General features: G+C 45.4%; 1 protein-coding gene across 4 annotated transcripts in view; it reads right to left on the reverse strand.

The window, feature by feature from the left end:
- Window positions 1–767: 767 nt before the first annotated feature.
- Window positions 768–16946, reverse strand: part of LOC144728293 (protein TANC1-like) — a 113514-nt gene continuing 97335 nt past the window's right edge. For all 4 annotated transcript variants that reach the window (XM_078607631.1, XM_078607621.1, XM_078607612.1 and 1 more), the window contains 10 exons: window positions 14867–15000; window positions 13389–13512; window positions 11960–12135; window positions 11132–11264; window positions 9896–9987; window positions 8338–8484; window positions 7371–7471; window positions 4752–5428; window positions 3361–4073; window positions 768–3226 (listed from right to left, as the gene is read on the reverse strand). In XM_078607631.1, coding sequence (XP_078463757.1) covers window positions 2570–3226; window positions 3361–4073; window positions 4752–5428; window positions 7371–7471; window positions 8338–8484; window positions 9896–9987; window positions 11132–11264; window positions 11960–12135; window positions 13389–13512; window positions 14867–15000 — 2954 coding nt within the window. In that variant the 3' untranslated portion in view covers window positions 768–2569. The remainder of the gene's footprint in view (window positions 3227–3360; window positions 4074–4751; window positions 5429–7370; window positions 7472–8337; window positions 8485–9895; window positions 9988–11131; window positions 11265–11959; window positions 12136–13388; window positions 13513–14866; window positions 15001–16946) is intronic.

A 16946-nucleotide genomic window follows, 5' to 3' on the forward strand; every position in this document is an offset into this window, starting at 1 on the left:
CAAACACGCGACCGGACGTGCACTCGTACACACGTGAGAATACCTGGACTCTCCCCAACCATATAAGTGTGGAGAGGACATTCAGAACGGATACTGCGTACATAACCAGATTCGCTCACATAACCACACGCAAATACGCATGTTTTTGATAAAAACCCACGTTTATGAAATTTACACATTCCGGACTTAGTTGTATATATAAATAAATGATATATATGATGTATTATTCCTAGAAAATGTATTTAATTTCGTTGGAAAAAATACAAATTATCATTTTGTAAAAAAGTGCCATGGCATTTTTGCCTGATTTTACCAAAGAAAAGATATATTTTTATTAGTTTTATGACAAATATATGACGATAGTTTAAAAAATTAGCCATTTGGAGCATAAAATCAGTACTTGGCAAATGATGAAACTGGTTTTGGTGGGGGGAAGGAATGATATCCATGACCATCTGGCAATAATTGATCAAACTGTTTTGGTTTTTCAAATTATAAAGATAAGGTTTCAAAAGTGTTTTATAACTAAAACATAAATGACATTTATTCTATTGTTTAGGGGTGGCTGCAGAAAAGAATAAAAGTACGTTTTTGTTGGACAAAAATATAGTACATCTATATATAGAACCTAATTGAAAAAAAAATACAAATTAAGATTGTGAGCATTGTTAAAGCATTTTCTTAATAAAAACCAGCTATGGGATATACTTCAGGTTTGGGGGAAAACTTTGAAATACGGACTTATAACATCACCACCACACTAGTTGTCTGAATTAGAAGCAGTTTATTACCTTTCAGGCAATCAAACCAATAAATGCACCAAAAGAGTAGAATCACACTTCAATATATCTCATGTCTCATTAACTGTGAACTTTACACGTGAAGAACAGGAAAACTATTTACATGTTCAAAACTCTTACAGATTGTTTTAGTCGACATTCTGCCCTCCCTGAAAGAGAAAACACCACTTTTCTAAACCAGAGCGAGTGATTGTGGTTACGAGTGTGGCAGACAGCGTTAATACACCAAGCACAACAAACTCTTCTCCAGACAGGTCTCGGGCACACCAAGCGAATTCTTTAAATATATTTACGTAAAAATGTTACACAAGCTTAAATGCAAGTAGTTATCATCTTACAACAGATATTAATGTGCAATACAAAAGCCAATAGTTTATAAAACGTGAACTACCTCCATACCTATCTTTGTTTTGCAAATCACTTTATGAAATAAAAAAGTGGCATAAGGGGAAGAAAAAAAACCTCGTCAGTCTACTGGTAAAATGTTTAAGAACGATCATCCCATTTACAAGAAAAAAATACACGACAATTTTGATTTTGTTTCCAGCCCCACATTTGTCGCACTTAGTCATACAAGCCCGTTAGTGAGTTTCTTACTTTTTCTACAACTTTAAATAAGCACTAACCAGTCTCGAGTCACCCCAGTCTCCATCATTCCGATAAAGTGCACTTGCAATACAGAGCCTGTGTGCAGAGACTGCACCTCCATACCAACCCCGGCATGCATCCAGTACAGCAAGTGCAGCCTTCCCAAACCAAACCGTAAACTTCAGCACTCCCAACAGCATTTACCAGCGTATCTGCGTATGTATGTATATATATCAATAGGGAGTGGTAGTGTAGTGGTTAACGTGCTGCGCTATGAACACGACGACCCGAGTTCGATTCCCGCTCACGGCGAACACCAGTGATGATTATCTGAAGCGGCCAGACTGACAGTAGGGCGTGTGTGTACAAGGAGTTGTAGCACAGTGGTTAACGCATTGCATTAGAAGCCTGGTAACCCCAGTTCAATTCCCAGCCGTGGCTAATAATCAGGCGGGGGTAATATCTTGACTAGTCCTGGGCCACCCCATCGGTCGAGAGCCTCAAATGAGTACCTGATGCATGCCACTAGATAGACAAGGTGGCCTGGGCATGGTGCTGGCCACCCCAACCCCCTCGTGTGCAGTGCTGGTGCCTTCATAGGTGCTCGCTAACAGCACTGTTAAGGCTATACGGGGGATCTATGTATGCATGTTAACAAATTCATTGATATTCTGACACTTTATTTCACCGTAAAGAGCAGTGACTATGAATCCTAACTTTTCCAACCTGGTTATTTAATCAAAAACATTCTGTTAGGTCCACGGTGAGATGCCGATGTATCAACAAATGCTTATTATGAAACATGAAAGTAGCAGAAATGCATTTAAAGGCTTGAACAACAAGCTCCTACCTAATAATGATGAAAAGAAAAAGTAAAAATATTGACTTGTGATGATACAATTTCCTTTACTCCTGCATACTGTTATCTAAAAACCACTCTTCACGATCAAGACTTTTAACTTTTAGTTCACCCTTCATACTGGTAGAGAAATGCCATCTACCAGATCTACTTAATCATATAACCAACATTCTCAATTCCCATCTTCATACAATACAATTCTCCAAATAATCTTAATCCACACAGTTTTTTTCCCATTTGTAAACCAAGTGCTGTCCCACAATCAATTGTCCAACTGCTCGTGGTTTTAAATTAATCTCCGCCATCTCCGCTGCGCCTTCGTTCAGACATTGGACTCGACGTAGGATCTCTTTGGTTTCGCCGGCAGCATTGGGGGCGCTGCCCTGGATGGGTCGCCGCCGTCCTGCGCCGCATTCCGGCACGGTCCCTCTGGCATTCCCAGCGTTGTTCGCTGCAGCCTGGAGTCCTGGGTGCCGTTGAGCACGATGGCCGTGCCTCCGGGCGGGCTGTTCGGCACGCCGCAGTTGTACGTGGTGGCCACCCGGCAAGGCCGAGAAAGCTGCCCAATTCCCTGGAGCATGGAGGCCCCCTCCGTATGGGCGACGGTCGAAGGTGCCGGCGAGAGAGTGCCAGTGCCCCGGCCTTGATGCGTCCGTGCCGTCTTGTCCTTAATTCCCATGAAGGGCGTCGTGCGTGGCTTCCTGCCCAATGACTCCTGAGGCCAGGCGTGGAACTCGCTGGACCGATCTGCTCGTGCGTGGCGGTCGTCGGCCAGGTTGCTCAGACAACCGAGCGCGTGAGGCCTGTCGCCATCACTGGAACTTGCTGTAGAGGTCAGGCTGCTGCTGGATGCGGATGTCTTCAGGTGCGGGCCTGGGGAGGGCAGCGGCGACAAACCAACCCGCTGAGTGTGGCTCACTTCAGCAGGCACTGTAGATGTCTCCGTTGGGCCAGTGGTAGTGGACGATGGCATGGAGCTCTGCAAACAAAGCAGTCTTAAGCCAATGATAATAACAGTACATCTGGCATGCAACAAAAAATGTTCTTGTTATTTCAATTATTAACTCTATAATCATCGTTTGTCTGGTTGTAAAAGTCCACTTTGTAACAAACCTGGGGCTGTGGTCCGTCGAGCTGGCGAGCAATTCTCTCCAGACTCGTGGCCACACTGTTCCCGCCGCTTCCTGGCCACTCGGAGCCATTAGTCACCAATGACAGGGGTGATGGGGTTAGCACGGCCCTGGGACCTACGCCCACCACTCCGCTGTGCACAGGCGTCCCGCATACCTGCCTGGTCTTAACAATCTGTGCCCTTGCCGTCTGCAGGGGAAGCCCTTGTTCCACGGTGATGGGTTCAGGGAAGCCGTCCTGATGCTGCAACGGACAGGGACTGCTGAGGCAGGCATCTCCACAAAGCTCGGGTCTCTCTGGCCTCTCCACCATGACCGTCTTTTTGACGCTGCCGCCACGTGTTTTTGGTGGCAGTGGTGGTGGACAGATGCCTTCCGGCGCCGGTTTTAGAGAGTGCGGGTCCCTCTGTGTGTTTGCGGGAGACGACAATGAAGATGACGTGGAGGAGGAGGACGAGGAGGTGACAGAAGAGAGTGATGAGGAGGAGAGGGAAGCACTGCCACTCTTGGGCTCTTTCCTTGGCCGCCAGGCCTCATTGTGCCCTGGGATCGAGACAGATGAAGGTGAAGACTCTTCTGAGCAGTGCTTAGGTCGAGGAGACCCGGGCGCCTGGCGCAGGATGGGCGAGGAGGTTGTGCTGTCGTCATCCTCATCCTCATTGTCTCCCTCTGCATTCTCATTCTCCTCATCCATGCCTGCCAATGTAAAAGAGAGGCATGGTGTGAGCAGGGCTTTTACCAATATTCAAAGAAAATTGAGGGATTTCTGAAGATGCAATTTTTGTATTCACCACAGGAATGTTTTGCAAATGTGGAAATCTTGTGCATCTCGAGCATTCAACAATAGTTCCGGTTAAACCTTTGCAATCTAACTTATTCCCATAAATATCTTAATACTCAGTCCCAGAATAGCCACCGTCATTCGAGAAATCCTTCATTTTTGCAACAGCAGCATAAATTATGAAAGCATGCAAGGGCCCATTAATTATTGACTAAATTCAATGTTGGCTTTATCCTTCTATACAATTTGCAGTGTTTGTACCACGGTGCAGGGCCATGAGACACGAGAGAACCGTGACGTTTTGTTCAATTAGTGGTGTGAGGGATGTGCACTTCATCAAATGCTATCTTCATCATGCAGCGCATGAGGGTGGGAGAGAACTCACTGTGTAATAGAAGCACCCCATCATTAAAAGCAATTATTCCTCAAATCCCCTCCTCGGGCAGTTAAACAAAAGCACGAACCAGCGACACATAACAAATAGTGCAAGGGCAAAGCCTCTACGCCAGCAGTCACAACAAGAAGCAACAATAAGCAAGTATGATGAGTTCATAACAAGACACCCATCGTTGTGTTAATAGAGCACCGCTCACCCAGGGAAGGATCGTCATCCTCTTCTGGGTCGGACTCCATCTCTGGCTGACGTGACTGCGGCCCCAAGTTGTCAGCGGCATTTCCAGATGGCCCAGCCTGGGCCGCCGCTGGGCCCGAGGCCCTGCGGAGCGCAAGCCCTGCCCCCTCGGTGATCCCAGCTCTGGCTCTGGGTTGGGAACCGGAGCTGTCCAACCAGGCCGCCAACTCAGCACCACCCACCAAACCCGTGGCCTCGCTGGACCCTTTAGCAACCCCGCTCGGCCCTGTCTGGCTCACGGGCCAGTGCGGTACAGGCCTGGTCACGCCGCCCCGCTGTAGCCGCTCTGCGTTGGCGCTTCCTGATGTTTCGCTCTCACTCCTGCCAAGTCGGTGCTTGCCCGGTCGGTCCACGTTGCCACCTGTCCTGTTCGCGGAGGCGCTCGACAGCCGGTCTGCTTCGAGCGCGCCCTGTACCGACCCACCCGGCCTCTCGATGCTCGCCAGCCAGCCCGACAGCCCGGGGCTGCCGCCGCCGATGCTCGCAGCCCGGAGCGGCGCGGTCCTGCGCAGCTGATGCTGGCTCTGGCTGAGCGTCCTGCACTCTTCTTCCACGCGCATCAAGAGCCGCTGGATCTCCCTGTTCCCCGGGCACAGCCGCACGGCCTCGCGCAGGTCCAAAAGGGCTTCCGAAAATTGCCTGTAGGCGTAGGTGAAGAAGGTGGACATGGAGATATGAAGCGAGATTAAAAAACAACGGGGGCAATCAATATAGCAGCGGGGAAAGATTCATAGTACTTACCTTAGAAATTAGAATTATGTTACTTATACAACAAAAATATGAGATACAGGGGGAAAATATCACGTAACATAAATAATTATGTGTATTTACGTCAAGGGGTCTGACAACAAAGTCTTGAGAATGACACACGAGAAAAAGTCACGAGCTAATATATTACTTGAAAATGCCAACTTGAAATAACAATCACGAGATAGCATGAGTGTTAATGTTCGTATTTACTACAACAGAGTAATTTAGTAATAATCAGCCTGGAATTAAAGCTAATGAGATGGGAAAAAAAATACCTGCATAATCGTGATAACTTATGAATCTAAGCAATTGGTAATATAATATTGTAACAGATCCATATGACATAATTAACCTCACCTTGTCACAACCCAGCAAAATCCACACTTTTAAACACAATGTGTTGCAAATGTAGTTGGTAATTACTGTATTACAGTGGTTATGAGATGAACGCCATTAGTTGCTGTCATCGCTAACTGCACTGTGCTCATAAATTGATGACAACTGGAGGCTAACAGGCTACATTTTTATCCACCAGTGTTTAACGTTTGTCAGTTATTTTTTGGATTCCCAAATCAAACATTGTATCTGGTTAGGAAATGTAATGTAATCCCAGAGATCTGAAAAGCAGACTGAACATGGTGGCCAGGGAGCAGTCTTCCATTTGGTTGCTAATGGTCACATGACCACATATCTCACATTCCTGCTTTGACCCCTTTATTTTTGGTGGCGGCTGGATTAGCATTGCTACAAGCTCCTCTTCATCAGTAGCTTTGTGGGGTGTTTGTACACCGCTAGGGGTCTAACAATGCATCGATTAATTTTCAAGATAAATTATTGACGCCTTGAATTATTCATGTAATTATATGTGTTTTTATATTGTATATTGCATGTAAATGGTTAATATGATCTGGCAGCGACGTGAGGCCACTACATTCACCATGATGTCAAACAAAGAAGAAATCCTTCACGCGAATGGAAACCATGGATCATAAAAATGTATCTAATTGCTGGGTCCAAGGAGCGGTGTTAATAATGACACCCCTATAAACCATCTTCTAATATGGTGTGGCCAACAGCACAACTTCTCTTCACTGCTACATAGCAGAGAAACCCACTTGCAGATAACCCTACACTCTCCAGATTATAAGACACACTGCAAAGTGAGACGCACCCAAAACCTGTGCCCCGTGTCAATAAGGCAGAGGTGGGACAAAGTCATTGTTATGCAAGTCCAAGTCGAGTCGCAAGTCATCAAATTCATGACTCGAGTCTGACTCGAGTCCAAGTCACATGACTCGAGTCCACATCTCATAGGTGGGACAAAGTCATTGTTCTGCAAGTCCAAGTCGAGTCGCAAGTCATCAAATTCATGACTCGAGTCTGACTCGAGTCCAAGTCACATGACTCGAGTCCACACCTCTGCAATAAGGTATACAAATCTGTCGCATACATGCACCCCTATCAGCTAATAATATGCAGCACTAATGTGTGCTTCAAAATACAGGAGGGAAATGTGCATCTTATAACCCAGAGAGCACAGCAGGAGGCAGTCGATGTTGTGAGACAGTCCATGGGCGAGAGCAGAAATTGGTACCACATCTAAGGTGGCAAAATGAAGTGGTAACGATGTGTTTTTACGGCTAATAAGAGTGAATTATTTGTTCTCACATAATCCACTGTTATTGGCCACAAAAAAGCTGGAACCACTACAGCGATGCCATCTCAGGTGATACCAACAAGTGAAATATATCTGGTCTTAACTAATAAATCTGGTCTAAACTCACGGACTAAGAGCTGAAGGACACTGCTAAACGCCACCACGAGGCCTCACCTGCTGCTGCGCTTGGCCCGAGCACGAGCGTAGAACGCCTCAAACGAGTCCGGCTTCAACTCCAGGGCCTTGGTGGCAAATTCCTCAGCGATTCCAAAATCCTACCAAAAAAATTATTTCGAGATGTGAAATCAAGACAAAAGAACCCTCAAGCAGACACTGCAATCATAATCACCCGGCAACACCTGCTCATGGATCTCGGTAAAATGAAAAAACGAATGCTGTGCTTAATTGGATTTGTTTCACACAGGGCCACGCACCAGACAGTAGTGTTGTGACATTGTGTCACTTCATGTCGTATTCTTAAGCTCACGAGATACATGCATCACGTCACGAGTGTAAGAATCACTGTTTTTCATATTTGTATGTTTTATGTCAGGGGTTCATGCCATCCATGAGGGCCACTAGATGAGCAAAACAGGTAACTTGTTATACCTCTAAAGTTTACATATGTGGGTAATTAAACTTCTGGAACAGCATCCCTCCTGATAATGTTCAAACCCTACAACAGCATAAAAAAACTGCTTGAGACATAAGAACTCTCCTCACCCAGCTATGTTCTTGGAATCATTCAGATATTGCTTGCTAAAGCCAAAGTCAGTGTGCACAATGGGGAAAACTTCACACTTAAAAACCGACGTCTCCTGTGCTGCAGCATATAACAAATGCACATTTAGAACCGGAGACCTGTGTCGGAGAATTCATACAGTGTGAACCAACTTTAAAGATCACGACAAAGCCCCCTTCATTCTACCTACAATCAAGAGTTTTAAGCTAATCGGCAAGCAAACATTTCATCTTCGCCGACTCCCTACTTTACGTTACTTTTGGCTTTGATCGTTCTCAAACGTGCATCTTGGTATTCTATACAATGCTCGATTTCGACATGTCGGTATTCGTTGGTGCACGTTTTGTTACACAGCCCACGTGATCACCCATGATCACGCCATCTCGCAATGGCACTCACGTTCATCTTGCGCCGGCAGCGCGAGAGGTTCAGGTAGACCGTCACTTTCAGGTCGGTAAAGTTCTGCTGGTCCTCACTGAGAGCCTCCCGTGGCAGCTTCTTCAAGGCGTACTGGTAGCGCTGGGCAGCCTCCTTCATTCGTCCTTTCTGTTGCGTAAACGACGCACGGGGCGAACATGCGGACTGTTCAGAGCTGCCAGCCCACATCCTGCTCGTCAGCACATGCTGCTCGCCATAAAATGTACCATGGGATCATTTAAAAAAAAATAATCCTCCCCTCCGAAAAAAAAAATTCTGGCTAGAAAAACTGAAATTGGCATAAAAATATTGCGCCGGTGTATTTTCACACGTGACACGTCCTCACCACCCACAGTGTTCTCCTCCACACATTAATCACCTGCCAATCTGTCTCGACAGAGGGGCCACGAACACCACAACACACAGTGCCAAATGTAATTAAAAGAAAAACAGTAAAAAAAACCTAAAAGAAAACTGCACACACTGTGTGTTTATCCTCTTAAAGGCTAACACCCAGTGACCTAGTCTGACAAAACAAGACTGGATTTGTGTCAGTTTTTTTGTGCAGATGTTTATTAGTTAAATGTTTTGTCCCTCACACATAACAGCCATCTGCTGTCTACAAAAATGTCCTTTAAAAAGAAAAACAATGCTATTGTGTTTGATCTTTAAAACTAGTCTTTTGCCCGTCCAAGCGAAAAGCAGACCGCGACGTGATATTCATTGCATCAACGCGTGTGCAATTTTTAAGGGCGCGGTGGCACAGACCTATTTAATTTTAAGGTTATAAACCCTTGTTCATCATGACGTCCTTTTTACTTTGATGTCTCAATAGCGTTACGGAGATCACGTGACGTGAGGGTTCTGCCTTTGTAGTGAGGGTTGTGAGTTGACGCCGACGAGGAGGGAGGAGGCGCCTCGCCACCCCCCCATGTGGAGTAACGTCACCCACTAATTATTATTAATGGGGGGGGGTATCCATTTGGAGGATGTCACCTTTTAATGATTATTAATGAGGGGGGCTGTTCGATGTGGAGTGACGTCACCTGCTCATGATTATTAATGAGGGGGGAGGGTGCTTCACGTGGAGTGATGTCACCTGCTCATGATTATTAGTGAGGGGGGCTGTTCGATGTGGAGTGACGTCACGAGCGTTAAGGACAGACATTCCTGGGTGATTATGGTAGGTATAACTACATGGGTCTTGAAATCGTCGCAAGTCCTAATTGACCGCACATCTCTCCTCTATTGACCCTGTGATATCATGAGTGGTTCTAATGTTGGCCCAGGTGAAGGCCCGCTGCCTTCCTTAGGAAAGCGAGCCAAGTGACCTATTACAAGTGAGCTACACGGCCCGATAGGAGCTAGCTTTGCCTCAGTGAGGCTGCCATTGGAATCTGGGCCAAGCCCACTTTCCCGGTTTCGCAAACAGGGCCTTATAGGTGCTTAAGAGACATGGTGCGTGCCCCGTTCGCTAGAGACCACCACGGGCTAAGAGCCTGAAAGGGGGGAAAGCAGAGCATCCCCCGGTGGCCCTCACCTTGTACAGAGAGTTTCCTTCCTCGATGAGCTTGTTGAGCAGCACGATGAGAACGTCCGCTTTGGATGTGGCCATAGCCCAAGCGGCTGGCCCTGCCAAGCAATCGGATTGATTCCAAGGCGACACCAACCAATGAAACGTAAATAAACAAAAGCAAACAAATAATAAAAATAGGTATGGCAATGTAGTTGTTGCAATGAAAAAAAATGCATGCACATACATACATACAAAAAAGGCTTTTTAACAAAAGTTATATGATTTAAATCAAATCAGAAATAAAGGAAAAGAAAGAAAAAAAGTAAAAAAAAAATGAAAGAGGAACGCAGGAGAGGGGTGCATCATGGCGAGGAGGAGATCACCTGGCTGACAAAGCTACCTGATTGCTCATCAGGAGAGGTTTTGTAGCCTGATGCACACAACAACAACGAGGACAGATGAATAGGAAGAAAAAAGAAAAGAATCAAGATAAATAGTTAGAAACAGTGTGGGTTAAATGTATATATATATTATGCAGCAATGGTAACTCATCCAGTTAGATTTGCTGCTGTAAAAATTAACTGAGATTTAGAGGTGTTTTTTCCATAATATTTCCACTGCTGTGCATTGAGGTTTCTTTTTTGAAAACGGCAGATACCCACAACACCAGCATGACTCAATAAAATCAAAACTCTCCCTCGCAAATCAAATGATCCTTGGTTCTTGAGGTGTTTATTTGCATATTTCCATCACTGCAGTCGTGAGGCATGTGTGTGGTTGAAGTTAGTTGCGTTACAAATATTGTCAGTCACCCAGTACCTGCTTTATGGCTGCCAGTAAATACTTACTGCCATGCCATTCCAATGCTCTCGTGGCATACAAATTTGAGTTTAGAAAATGTGGAAAAAATTTAAATAAAAATAAACAAGTCTTTTATTCCAGGAGGAAAGACTCACTCAAGTCTCAATACTATGTTTTCTATTCAAGGTAAGTATTGGACTGTTGGGCCACATCCATTTTTGTAACGGGTGAGCCTGGAGAAAACGCACGAGTAGGAGCAAAATAACACTGGAAAATCATGATAAAAAGAGGTCATAAACCTATTTGTTGCACTGCCACATCCTGGTCACCCTCCTACAGTTCAGCGCCTCGTGAATGTGATAATATCGGTGGTGCTCCACCTTTCCCACCTCAAGAGTAATGGACTATGGCCGTGCACCCGTGACGTTTGTTAAATGTGGGAGTGTGGAATGTACGTACCTAGGCGAGCCCCCTTCCTGAGTAGAGCCACCACCACAGAGGAGTTGCGGCAGCCGATGGCGCGATCCAGCGGGCTCATGCCACTGTTGTCCGTGTGGTCGATTGATGCCCCATGCTCAATGAGGCAGTCGATCTACGCCACGAGGGGACAGATCGTTCACAATTAATAACACTTCCGGTCAGAGACATGCTTTCCTGATGATTTGTACACGTGATATCTTGTTGGTGGTTTTATTTACGTCACGATGTCATCTTATTTGTGGGTGTGGAAATGCATCACTGCAGCCACCGATACCCCACACCACAGGGCAACAAACGTGTTTTGGGGTTGATGTAAATTTGGCTAGTCTTAAAAACACAGAAGCTTTACACAAAACTCAGAAGAAAATCTCTAACATTAAAAACAATTCCTCATATCCTAGATACCTGCTAGATGACATTTATATACTCCCAATGTTACAAGTGGTTAAATATTAAAGGCATCAGTAATTTAAAACATGAAGAAACAATAAATTCCATACTTTTTCAGTACAGCATTGATAATTAAATATTATTTTAAGCATACGAGTGAAATTCCCCACAGCAATTCATGTTAAAGTGAAAAAAACATTATTTATCCAGTGTGTCAAATAAGTATCCGGCGGTAGTGTTTTTTTCCATGAGGGTGTTGATTGGGATGTCTGGGCAGCTCTATATTGAGTGTTTTGCCTCAACCACAGCGTGCGCCATTCCGCAGCAATCGTTCCTCACGGCACTAAGGAGTTGATCGGGATGATCAGCGTTTGCTATGCGAGTCATCGCACGCCAAGGCCGGCGGAGAAAACGAACCACGTTCTCGTCGCCGTAGAAGGCGGCCAGGTCTAGGGGTGTGCGTCCGCTCTTGTCCGCATGCTCGATGGCAGCGCCGTTCTCCAGCAGGAATCGCACGACGGGAAGCCGCCCCTTGAGGCACGCCCAGCTCAGAGCCGACAGGCCCTCGCGGTCCACAGCTGCCACCGAGGCCCCTGGAGGGACATGCCATGCGCGGTGGTTAGCAGGTCGCAACATAGAAGGCACCAGGCATTCACGCAGTCAGCTGGAGTATCACGGGGGAGACTAAACCGATGGACATCATGGGAGCTCGATGCAAACTAGATAAAATATATCTAGCTTGACACTACTTTTTGTGTAATCCAATCAAAATAAAATAAAACATTGGGTGGTAAAATCATCACCTTTAATTTGCATACCTTTGGGAAAGCTGCACGAGCATATTTGGAATGTGTGCGGATAACACGTACAAACTGTGCACGTTTAAATATAGTGTCGGAGTGGCGGGGGAAGTTAGTGGTGTGGGGGATGATGTGAGACGTCATTAAGCTACCACCCGTGCCTCGTGTGGGGGCAAGGCAGAGGAGCAGGAACGGCATGCAGGTACTGTTAGTGGTGTACTACGATGAAAATTATTCACGTACACAGGGTCCCCTTACAGCAGGTGTCATAGAGACAGGGTGAGAGGAATAAAAGACAGAGGTAATGAAGGAGGAGGAAAGGAGGAGGGTTATTGACAGACTGACAGACAAAATATACAGAGAGAAAGAAGAGGGCAGGCAGGAATACAGGCAGGCAAAAAGATGAACACAGAAAATTGAGTCAAACAGACCAAAAAAAGACAGACTGGTAAGAAAAGACAGAAAAAAGTATAGACGTAGAAAAAATAGAGACAACCAATAAAGCACACAGACAATGGGACAGATAGAAACGCAGGAAGAACACGTTGTGCGCATTCTATGGTTCTTTCGGTAAAGTTGCGTAGATAGAAAATTTTTCAATAAAATAATAAAAAATAAAGCAAATAAAAATATCACGACGTTTCGATCGCAACACAAGCGGTCGTCATCAGGAACATGGAGGTTAGCCTCTGAGGGCAAGCTGTTTATAAATGTTTAGAGATAGGCGGGGCAGCTAATATTAATGTAGGAGAGGTCTCCGACACTGGCAGTAGGTCTACACCAATCAAAGCATTGCACCTCACTTTATTTTTATTATTTTATTGTTATTTTTTCTATCTACGTGACATTATCGAAAGAACCATAGAATATATTTTGCGCAGTTTAACATACAGATCTCACAATCACAAAATCCCCGAGATCCACAACTGTATTCATGCAGCCTTGGAAGTGAACTCTGCGCATCAGATATCGCTTCAGTAACAAGCAGAGCTGCCTGTTCATCCGTAAAAGTTGCCGCTTGTCTTGGTCTGAGGATCCGCGCTCACCCTGGGAGTGCAGGAACGCGGCGGTCTGCAGGTGGCCCTCAGAAGAGGACACCATGAGCGGCGTGCGGCCCTGCCTGTCCGTCACGTTCACGTCCACGCCGTGACTCAGCAACAGCTCCACCACCTGCGGCCATGGGAAGCTCTCGCTTAAATACTCGGCACCGACTCAGCAGATTGATCGTTCACACCCAACACTTGTCGTGTTGTCAGGTGTTAGACGTTCAGTGGTGGTCTACCCATGCAAGATTACAATACCTGGTAGAATTGGTAGAATGCAATAATCTTTGCGAATGAATTGTGACGACTAAACGATGTTGCTGATGGAATATTATACAAGGACAATGTCTTTTGATGGATTGTTATGAATGGTTAACCAGTATCGTACATTGGTAAGGTTTGACATTATTCTCAAACTCTGCAGAAGCTGGTAATTATAAAGCCTACTAAATAACAGTTTAATGCACAGTGCCAATGACAATTGTTTTTTTACATTATGCACATACAGGCATGGGTATAGCAAGTCGAATTACAGTATTTTATAAATATCAAATCACGACAAATCATAGCCTACCAAAGCAGAAGACTGCAAGGTGTTAATGATTGAATAGCCACCCACGGAATATATTCAAAACAGGAAACGATAAGCAAATAACGTGAAAGACCTTGTGATATAATTTACAGAGCAGCATTAAATGCTGCCGGTATGAGCCAAATTTGGTTAAATAGAAAACTACCGGTAATTACTCAATCATAACTTCACTCATTAAGCACCACCCCCTTCATTCGCTGCCTTCTGGCTAAAGAAACCACTGTGCTGAGCTAAACGGGATACCCGACCTCTTGGCGTGGCTACTGTAGGGCAAATTTACGTCTGGCACAAAAATTGCTTAAGTGCATATTAGGTGAGTAATGAGTCGCCTGCTAGGGATTCCATGAATAGTAACAATTATACTCAAAAAGCAATTCTATTTGACTCGTTGGTATATTCTCTTCTTTTTTTCGCATCTTGTTGGTACACTTTGCTCCATTACACTAAGTCATAAATAATATACTTGCACGCACAATTAGATATGCGTCACAAGTGTAAGAATCGATGAGAAAAATCAATGCATCTTTACGTGCCGCGTGCATATTATGCGTCTATGACCAAATGAACCCAGAGTGCATCTGATCTTGTCAGATCTCAGAAGCTCAGCAAATTTTGAGCCTGGATATTGCGTGGATGGGCGACCAAAAAGGTTGTGGGCAGCCCTCTGCTGCTCACTCAGTGCAGTAAAATCCAATGTGGTATTGCCCTTTCTACGCTCCCTGCCATCACCAAACCACACCGACCAATATGAATCCTCAAAAGCCGCATGGGCGTGGAGAGGTCCTCATCCAACAACAGATTGACAAAACGACGTTTTCTGTTCACATCATCCATTGACCCACGGCATCACACACCGGCTGTGGCTTTGGAAGATGAGCGTGGCTCCTACCTGCCAGTGTCCCTTGCGGACGGCACCAAACACAGGGACGACACCCTGCCTGCTGGCCTGAGAGGCATTCGCTCCCCACTCCAGCAGCAGCCGGCAGATCTCGAGCCGGCCCTGGGTCGCCGCCGCCGTCAGAGCTGTGAGAAGTCGCATTGATCTTAGAGCAGAGGACTCGCAACAACCCAATCGTCAGCTCAGCATTGTGTTTTTATTACGAAAGTATATCCATAATATCAGTTTTAAGGGTTATCACGAACCCACCACCAGGCAGCGTGGTGAAGTATGTAAAACCGACCTACTGTGACTGACAAGGCATGTAGATACAAAAGGTGAGTTTCACATGCTGACAATGTTGGCTTGATATTTTAGACAGTACTTTAACAATACATTAGGAACCAAAGAAGGCTGATGCATTTCACCCTTTTAAGTGCTTATCAGCTCGTCATATGGACTGTCATGGGATAGAACTCCCAGAGAGGTATCAAGGCAAGGAAACACAAAATTTACTTTCGGCCCAAGGAAGTTACGGAAACAGACAGAATTGTAGTGACGCAATTATGTACTTAGTTATTTTAATGTGTTTACGCAGATTATTTTAGCAACTTTTTATTACTAAACTGTGTAATCCACTTTAGAGAGACATTATTTATACGCCAGATATGCTGTGCCATTAAATCACAACAAACGAGGATTTATATTGCCTCGTTTCCAAATAAATCACCCTGCAGGCAGTTTCATTACAATTTGACTACGTAAGTGTCACCCGCAGGTTATTGGTTTACACCAATAGCAATATCTCTGGCTCTGCGTGACCTTACACCATTCCCGGCAAATTAAACTCCTTTTGCAGCCCACGCAGGCTCCGACAGATTTTGACAATAAGGCTCTCAGGCATCCGGCCTCGCGGTGTCCAGAGGTCACAGCCGAGACGCGCTGGAGACGCAACGTGAATACGAATGGGCGGCGCTGCCCCCGAGAGGCGGGGAATCGCAGCCGCTGGCCGCATTTGCCCAAAATCGGGTCCTGAACAAGAGCGGAGGTGTCCGCGTCAAATGAAAAACACGAGGCCAACAAAGAAAGCGACCACACCAAAACCAACACGTCGCCTCTTAGAAAAACAGCGCAAAGTAAAACATGATATGTTTATATTCCAATAACCCCTACTGAGCTGCCTGTCGGGTTATCAGGGAGGGAGCACGAGGTAGTTTACATTGCAAGCCTTGCAGTGCTGAAATGTCAGCTGAGTTTTTCCAGCGAGGAAAGAGTGGCGGCTATCTCGGAGAGATAATTGCTAGCAGGCTCATGCCGGTTTCCTGTCTGCAAGGCGGCTCCTGGTACAGCCTGCCCCAAGTCGGCACACTCCTTATTTCCATTATTGAACGGGGTCTCAGTACCAAACGTAATTTTTCACTTCATGGAATTGTATCACTCGCATCAAAATGCGAATACTACCCTCACAACACTATTTGTCAAAAGCTTAAATTTTACTCATCCGTGAGAGAAACACAGGCTGTCTGCAAAAAAACCTTGCAGTGCAGTAACTCTCGTGCTCTAAAATGAAATGCCAACACCCTGTTTTTTTTTAACACCATGTGCTGTACAATAAATTCTTTCTAGGTCACCAACGCTATCGGTTTGCGCGATGGTGGAGTCGTCCTATATTCCTCCGTCATTCATCGCGCGCTCAATAAGGTCCATTTGCCCCACATTCTGGAAATGTCCCGATGAATTTTAATAGCCCAAGGAAAATGTGTTATGTGGTGCGAGCTAAAATAGAGGCAGGTCACTTGGATCCCTTGGTAAAGAATCTCCACACATGCAATATATTTTCTCTGCTACCCACGTTCTCCTTTGAGCCTATGGACTTCAAGCCACACATCTACAATAGCAGCCAGTGTACATACCAGGGTGAAACAATGCATCGATTCATCGATTAAAACACTATTATTAAGCTCACCATACAATCAAAGTCAGGTGTGTAAGAATCGATGTATTTTGATTCGTATATGTTGTATGTAATGGGTTCATGTCACACCTGCAGCTGCTGGAGGCTACCCCATTCACCGATATATTGTTAAGAAAA

This window comes from Lampetra planeri, chromosome 2, assembly GCF_965212315.1.
Source record: "Lampetra planeri chromosome 2, kcLamPlan1.2.h2, whole genome shotgun sequence".
Lineage (NCBI taxonomy): Eukaryota > Metazoa > Chordata > Hyperoartia > Petromyzontiformes > Petromyzontidae > Lampetra > Lampetra planeri.